Raw genomic sequence first — 8,511 nt, 5'->3', positions numbered from 1 at the left:
TGATAATTAGAGATTAATGCAACAAGATGTAAAAAAATGCACTACATGATACATGCACCTGCAAAACAAGAATCATGAATGGCTACCCTGAATATTTAGAGCTATCACCTTATCACCAACTTACCACTGCTAAATATAAATATCCTATACACCCCTTGCATTCCCTTTTCTCAAAAGGAGCCAAGCAACCCCTCATTGTTAACTACGTACGTGATGAAAGAGAAAGGAGGGTTGTTTAGAAATTATTTGAGAAATGGGGTAGCAGTATCACTGAGGTAAAGCCAGGCAAACCCTCCTTTGCTTTCTCCATACTACGACATCTAGGTTCTAGTTAGCCATTAGCTTAACTAATTATGAGTCGCTAAGCAAAAAGATACAATTTGCAAAGCTACAAGTATAATTGTCTATAATCCTAACCAAATATCTAAGCCATTTCAAGAGATGCAAGATCCTACTACCTTCGATTCAGATCATATTACCATTCAAAAAGCTTCTTTCAATGCATATTCAAGTTTACAGCTTAAACTCCTCTGTAGACAACAACTCCACTAACCAATTTCACTTCTTAGCCTCAGTAATAACCTAGGTAACTATCAGTCACAAACCATATTTCTTCCCCATAAGAAGTCTCGATGATAAAAAGCATAATGCGCTGATTACGTACTGCATTTACCAACAAGTCCATTTAGTTTTTTTTTTCAAAACTGTAAAAAAGGAATGTCATCCAACACCCTAATCACTATCTAATGTGAATTATCTCCTAGAGATAGTTTCAGGGTGCTAAATCAACAACAGATATCATTTGTCTTAAAAGTATAGAACATGAAAATTATAGAGATAAGTATTCGGTACGATATCGACTTTTACACAGGTTAAAAATGAAAACTTGCCTCCTGGTATGAGAAGAGTGCATTTACACCTCCAGTATGCACATCACTTGAGCTATCCGTTGAACTACGGTCAGTAAGATCTTCATGAGGTTCTTTCTAAAATTTCCACAATTGTATGGCTTGGAATCCCTCAAACACTAATGATGTACTAGATTGAAATCCATCAAGAGTAACTGCATGCTTTTGAATGTGAAAATTTTCAACTCAAGTACCAGAGTTTGAAGGACATAGGTTTCAGTTGTCTTCAGGTCAACCAAAATAACATATCTGCCTTTACATTTTATATGGGTGATCTGGAATCCCCTAAAAGCTTCAGAACAGCCTACAAATGGCTAGTAATCTCTCTCTCTGAAAACTTGGCAGAGGGTGCCAATGGTATTATTAAACAAACTAATTAGTTTTACATCTCATGAAACAAATTAGGCTCATTCTATTGCCCATACTCATCTCATACATTTAACACCCACCTTCAAACTTCTGTTGCAACACACACACTGTCCTCCTCTAGAGTATCCATATTGTACCTTGCTGGACTGTTACTGTACCAGTACGGTACCAATGGTACAGCATAGGGCTGGTACTGGTACTCTGTCTTCCCTTACCTGAAAAGTGCCAGAAAATAAACATTCTTGCACATTAAACTTGGCACCCTCCAGTACTATATTTACCAGCTGGTACGACAATTCGAATTAACAGTATTTCAGCCATAATTGCCCTTCATTACACTGTTTCCATATGAACCAACAGGTGCATATAAATAAAGCGGCCCACTCATCTTTTCATATCTCACCTTGCGTCTTTCTGTGCTCCCATGAACTTCTCCATAGCTGTTGTACCGATATCTCAGGTGCCATGATCTGGTATCCAAGTGTTGTTGATAGGAGTCTCCAGATTCTTATTGAATAGGGCATAGGAATAACAGGTGTAATGCTGATTCGACTGGACAATCATTGCACATTAAGCATCTCATGGTGCAGTGCATTTTATGTCTCTCTACGACATCATGTGTCAGTATCTTTCCATTCAGCAGTAGAAATGCAAAAATCCTGACAGTGGGTGGTGCTTTGCATCTCCAAATAACTGCAGATTGGGATCTCATCTTCCCTCCTATCATCACATTGTCGACCAACTTCACACTGTAAGACCCCTTGCTTTCCCGTCACCAAATCAGCGTCTCTCTGTTGCGTGAAGCTGATATCTGCTGCTGCCTATTTACAGCTCCAGTGAAATAACGGCTTAATCTTCAGTAGTTGTTGCCAGAAGAAAGATCCCCTCAATGACCAGAGGATTGGTCCATGAGCATAAGTTCCTACTCAGCAACCTAGTAACCATTGATGTCCAGAGGGCTGTAGGATTGGTGTATGCTCTCCACCACCATCTAAGCAATAGTGAGATGTTTTGAAACTCTAAATTTGAGAAGCCCATTGCTTCCTCCCCCCCTAAATCACTCGGGGTACACACGAAATGCCAGTTCATGAGGGATACACCTCAGCCTCCATTGTTTTTACCCCATAGAAAGTTTCGTCAAAATTTATCCATTCTTTCAACCACCCATTTTGCAAGACGAAAACAGGTCATGAAGTATATCGGGATGGAGGATAAGACAGAGTTTACTAGTTGCAATATTCCTCCTCGTGAGATTAATTGTCCTTCCAACCACCTCGGCCTCTCTCTCTCTCTTCCTGCCCCCCTCCCTCCCACTCCCTCTCTAAAACAAACGGACAACCATACAAATCCAGATACTAAAACAACTCGGAAAGAAAGACATCAAAAGTGGTGCCAATCATAGAAGTACCACTTCTCAAACACTCACAGCATTCATCTGTCAATTCATCTATCAGTATATGCACACCTTTGTTTGAACATCATGCAGGAAACCTTTCTTCGATAAAAAATAAGGTGAATTACATCAGATTTTGATTTGCATGTTTTTCCCAATAATGAACAAATGAAGATACTAAGCGCACTAATTAGCACCGTCTTCTATATTACATTTTAGTAGAATATATGTTAAGCTGAATTTCCTATTAACATAGAAATTTTAGCCTCTAGGATTTACTTTATACTATATTACATTTTTAAGCCATGAAATAAGTGACATTTGATATCAGAAGCTCAAGTTAGTACTACTTCAGTCCATTAGTAGCAGAATACCTAGAGAAAATCCAAGAGAGGATCCAGAACACATAAACTGGAGGATCATAGATGAAATGAGCATCTATTATTAATTTATTATTATCTCAGAATGATCTTAAACTAATTAAGAAAGTCACTAGGTAAGCAGCAGTAATCCTTTAGTGGAATTCCACTGAAGCACAAACCAAATGTATAGTATGGTACTATAGTATATCTAACAGATAACAGTTGGGCTTTAAAGACCTAGATTTTTCCGTGTGTATAGTCAAGAGGTAAGTTTCCCAGGACCTAATTTAAAGGATCAAGGGGGGGGGGGGGGGGTAAATTTATATCACCTAAGGTAACGAAATATTTCTGTTTAGATCCGGACCGTTTGATCAGAATCAACATGAGTATTAAAGGAGCCTCGTGCATTCTATCTCGGACTGGAATGACTCAGATTCTGATTGGAATCTAAACAGTTACCTCAGAGGATATGGATTCGGGGCGCCGGGGGGGGGGGGGGGACGAGGAGGGTGCACAAACCAAGTTGTAACCTAGGTGGAACCGGAACAGCATTTAAACAATGCCAGATTTTAGTTGGTATGGTACCGCATTTCACCTAAACATGTCACATAAAAAGACTAAGCAATACATCCTAGATAATACGCTCTCAATACTCTTACAATATATTCTACCATACTCAGCCAAGCTTGTATCTCAGAAGCTCAAGTTAGTACTATTTCAGTCCATTACTAGCAGGGTACCTAGAGAAAATCCAAGAGAGGATCCAGAACACATAAACTGGAGGATTGTAGAAGAAACAAACACCTATTACTATCTCAGAATTATCTAGCTGAACTAAGAAATGCTCTAGGAAAGCAGCAGTAATCCTTCAGTGGAATTCCATCATCTATCCTTCTGTCAATGAAGTGCGAGCCTGACATATAGTATGTTACTATGGTATATCTAAGAGTTGGACTTATAAGGACCTATATTTTTCTGTGTATATTCAAGAGCTAAGTTTCCCAGGACCAAATTTAAAGGATCAAGGAAAGGGAGAGCGGGGGGGGCACGAACCGAGTTCCAACCCTAGGTGGAACTGGACAATGCCATATTTTAGCTGGTATGGTACCACATTTCACCTAAACATGTCGCATAAAAAGACTGAACGAAACATCTTCTTGGATTTTAGATAACACGCTCTCAATACTCTTACAATATATTCTACCACACTCAACCAAACTCAAGATTTATTCATAAATATTCCATGCCAACAGCAAAAGTGGCCAAACTTAACAAGATTGAATTCCATATTAAAAGCTAAAGCAGTTAACAAGATAGAAACAACATTGGTTCGATTAAATAAACTGAATCACCTTCACCCAGACTTACCCCATTATCTGCTGATATATAACTACATTTATCAAACCTTACGAGAGACAAGCGATCAGGAGCCAAAATCAACAAGCTTCACTGACATTGAGTTGATAGAGCAGAGACTAGAATCTAACGACCCCTCTGGCTGTGTCTGTCAAACTCTGCATACATTGGGCCTCTCTCTGCAATACCCTGATCAGCAAAAAAGAAGGGGAAACTAAGTACATATGGGATCATCATTAGTTTGATGCACGGCTCTCTGATACTGGTAAAGATAAGCCATACCGATATGAAGACAAATTAAAGCAAACTAATCTGAGTTCAATTGCTACCAAAAATCCAAAACTGGTACTGGACCTTACAGGTACAACATACACACCTAAAATTTGTATTGAAATATTTATTCTTTAATATGACAGTTATAAATAAAAGCGGAAAGTAAACCATACAGGAGCTAGGTTGTAGGGCCCACTATAAGGAGGTAAGAAAGGATCAGGACTGCTGCCATTTCTCCTGTAGGGACCACCACCTAGCACATTACAATAGAATTAAGAGAAATAGAACAAGTATGTTGTTATGAGAACTTATGATAGAGTTGTATATTTTGCCAAACGTAAGAAATAGTGACAAAAACTTCATACATTATCCCAGGAAAACCTGATAAATTAAAATATCTAAATAAGTCTAAGTGACTAATATATTGCCTCATATTACCAAGTTGATCAGTATTTTGCCAATCAAAACGAACTATTTCCATCTTTTAGCTAGATCAAGCCAAAAAGGACCAAATAAATGGAAACTTGATAGCCAGAAACAATGGGTATCTAACTTTTGCATTGGCATTAAACACTGGTATAGTTTCAAGTTTCAACTAACCTGGTGGTGCCCATGGTCTTGCTTCAGTATTTGCTAGTTCTGCGTGAAGCCGGTCGATCTCTCGTGCCATGGCAACCATATTTTTCTCCATAGAACTCCTCTGCTCCTCAATTTCCATATTTGCTTTCTTCTCAACTTCGACCATACTCCTGTAACAAATTAGATAACATATTATCATTTTTTGTTACATTCAATAAGTGAAATCTTTGTTAAAATTCTAACAGAATTAGAAATGATCGTTGGGTTTCCCCAAATAAAGAAAAAACAAAATGCACCAGCTCCATTAGATTCCTTTAGTCATCAGTTATGGCCAGTAATAGCATGACCCAATGCCAGATGGTACACTTTTTTCAAAGAGAACATTATTTTTTTTGCCTGAGCTGTGTTTCAAGGGCTTTTTAATTGAATTTTGAAAAACATGGCCCTGGGGATGATTAAAAGGACATATCATTCAGTGTTGTGAACATTATTTTTTTTGCCTGAGCTGTGTTTCAAGGGCTTTTTAATTGAATTTTGAAAAACATGGCCCTGGGGATGATTAAAAGGACATATCATTCAGTGTTGTACTCTGTGGCCTGCTTCATACAAATCTATCTATAGATATATAATCTGGGATGGAATGGTTACTGTAGATGAACAGTATCATCTACAGTAATGCCGACAAGTAAGACTCTCTTACGTCATTAATTTGGTTTTTCTAGATTTTCTTTGAGATATTTATAAAAAAACTTTTCAGTTTCTAAGTATAAGTCCTGACACGACAGATGCATGTTATGGTATCTATCAGTGTTATCAGACTAAAAATTGTAAAGTTACATAAACCCGTCTGTTCCTCAGTTAAATTTTGAAAAAAGTGACTATATCACCAGCTTCCAGTTCATCTTATGTTCTTCAATAAAAAGGGAAAAAAAAACACTCCATGTATACTGATGTTTTGCATCCATGATTTGCCTCATATAACAGCCAATAAGAACCAAGTCAACACCATATGCAATGCATGGGAAAAAGGAGGAGGGAGAGAGAGAGAGAGACCTGGCATGCATGAGTTCCCCCATCACTGCATCAAGCTCGTCAGTCAGGACAGATAACTGCTCATTCTCAGTGCGAGCCCGTGAAGTATCCTTATTAAGTGCTTCCAACCTCAATGCCATCTCCTTCTTTCCCATGGTTACTCTCTCTATCTCCCCTCGCAGCACCCTCACTTCCTTTCTCAGCAGCTGCATGTCCCTATCAACAATGTAATGAAAGATAGGGTAATGATTTGTGCATGAGAAATTTAATTTCTAGTTTCCAAAACATTAAATTATCATGTATACAGTATACACCTAAAAAGATAAAAGCATTAAGCATGTCATGAATTCGAAAATGCATGCTGTGATGCGCTGGTTTGTTCTGCATACTACCAGTAACCATTACACACAGACCTTTGTTTTATAACCAAAATACAACTATAAAATCAGGCAAAAAAAAACAAAAACAAACAAACATAGATTGACACACTAAAAAGACCCTAAGATGCTGAGGAAGATCACCTGAGCTCAACCTCAAGCCGCCTTGCCTTCTCGACCAACTCTCTTATACAAGTCTCCTTCTCAGACCTTATATCAGCCGCGAGTAAATTGAACCGGTAAAGCTCCTCGTTACCATTATCCAGCTCACACTGGAGTACTGAACGCTCTTCGGCAATTGCACGGCGATCTGCAGCTAGCTGGCGGAGCTCTGAGTGCAGTATATCAAGCTCTTCTTGGAGGACGGATGGGTGGGGCCGGTGGGGAGGAGCGGCCCCCCTGGAGTAAGGCCTTCGTGGTGGTTCATGATAGTGGCGGCCAACTCGGCCTCTTGCCGACATTATATCCGAGTGCTGTGAGAGAGAGAATAGGAAATAACCTTTCTGTAAGCACTCACAATAATGTGTAATTAAAGGGGTTGCAATTTGGTTGAAGACCATAAATATAATACCAAATTAGTGAAAAAAGGGTTCGTCTTGGAAGGAAGGCTCAGAGATAAGCAAAGATATTATGTAAATTCCCACAAAGATATAAATATGTCCAAGATTTAAATTTATATTTTTAATATCCTCATTGCTGAGACTAAGCCTATCTGTCAATAATAATATAAGTTCGTAACCAATGCTGTACGGGTCATATTAGGGTCAGAATATATACTAAATAAAGATAACAAAGAAGAAATTTCATAAATTACACAGAAAACCAGTTCAATAAAAAACAAAAAGAAAATAGCGACAGTTCTGTGGAAACCCTCAATTTCACTTCATGAACGTGTGAATAGAAAGCATAGACGCAGAAGTTAAATGGTTAAATTCTTCTTTTACCGAGTATAACGACGGAATTTTAACAAAATTGAAAAAAAAAAAAAAACTTTCGATCGGCTCATGACTTCTAGCCCTCTCAACATACCTCACAATACCTCCAATTGGAGGATATTTAATAGCAAAGAAGACAAATCAGAAATTCAGCGCAGGACTCGATAAAACTTGATTAGGCGAGAAAATATCACAACAACTCAATTTGGAGGCGAAGAAGAGATGAGCCGCGGAGCTAACAAATCTTCCGATAGAAAGAGGGAGAGCAGGGAAGGAGGATTGCTATTAAATTTTTAATCGGTTTCGGAACCAATGATAAAGCGAATGAGAATTCGCAGCCTCTTTGAGATATCTCATGTTTTGCGTGTTTTTCTAGAAAATCTCAACCGTTCAAATATGTTCTCCACGATCTCAAAGCACAAATAATACTGGCCCCTGCGCTACCGCCGAATAGGCACCGGACACGTCGGTCACGCAAAATATGAGATATCTCAGAGGATACTGGCTCTGATTAAGCGAGGTTAATTTTAGTTTTGGATACTGCTCCTATGTTATACGATTGCAGGGGAAATGCCCTGGCTTCATCGACACCGTTGATTCACAGCAAATAGAGTACTAGACGTTCAGGATTGTAAGGTGTTAAGAGTTTAATAATAATAATTAGAATAAAGGAGACATAAGATAATGGATATATTTGAATAATTAAAAATTTAGTCGGAAACATCCAAAAATATTAAAAGAGACGATTATATAAGTTCATTAGCCTTATAATTGAGATATTTAAAATGTAATAAACCAAGACTAGTTGCCTTTGTCTTTTTGCCATTCTATAAATAAAAAAATCAACATTGTCACGAAATCATTGATGTTATTTTAAATTACACAAAATTACCCTCAAATTCTTGTAATTTTCACGAATTCCTTCGC

The 8,511-nt window shown here is 38.1% G+C and overlaps 1 protein-coding gene across 3 annotated transcripts; it reads right to left on the bottom strand.

Moving 5' to 3' along the window:
• Positions 1 to 4,259: 4,259 nt before the first annotated feature.
• On the bottom strand, positions 4,260 to 7,895 carry LOC144547462 (protein FLX-like 3). Of its 3 annotated transcripts, none has more exons than XM_078296114.1 (6): positions 7,679 to 7,895; positions 6,794 to 7,122; positions 6,294 to 6,488; positions 5,262 to 5,410; positions 4,835 to 4,914; positions 4,260 to 4,577 (listed from the first exon to the last, which is right to left on the bottom strand). In XM_078296114.1, the coding sequence occupies exons 2-6, from the start codon at positions 7,108 to 7,110 to the stop codon at positions 4,515 to 4,517; spliced, it is 804 nt and encodes a 267-aa protein (XP_078152240.1). In that variant the 5' UTR covers positions 7,111 to 7,122; positions 7,679 to 7,895; the 3' UTR covers positions 4,260 to 4,514. The 3 variants fall into 3 exon arrangements, with proteins under 3 accessions (XP_078152240.1, XP_078152241.1, XP_078152242.1); XM_078296115.1 differs by having other exon boundaries at positions 7,779 to 7,875; XM_078296116.1 differs by lacking the exon at positions 4,835 to 4,914 and having other exon boundaries at positions 7,679 to 7,877.
• Between the last annotated feature and the right edge of the window lie 616 nt (positions 7,896 to 8,511).

Source organism: Carex rostrata, chromosome 31, assembly GCF_964058835.1.
Source record: "Carex rostrata chromosome 31, lpCarRost1.2, whole genome shotgun sequence".
NCBI lineage: Eukaryota > Viridiplantae > Streptophyta > Magnoliopsida > Poales > Cyperaceae > Carex > Carex rostrata.
Note: the sequence above shows the minus strand (reverse complement) of the source record. Positions and strands in the feature narration are given on the sequence as shown.

Coding starts and splice junctions, on each gene's coding strand:
- LOC144547462 (XM_078296114.1), bottom strand. CDS start 7,110: ATGTCGGCAAGAGGCCGAGTTGGCCGCCACTATCATGAACCACCACGA. Junction 6,489..6,793: donor CGGCTTGAGGTTGAGCTCAG/GTGATCTTCCTC, acceptor CATTGTTGATAG/GGACATGCAGCTGCTGAGAA. Junction 4,915..5,261: donor AAGACCATGGGCACCACCAG/GTTAGTTGAAAC, acceptor GTAATGTGCTAG/GTGGTGGTCCCTACAGGAGA.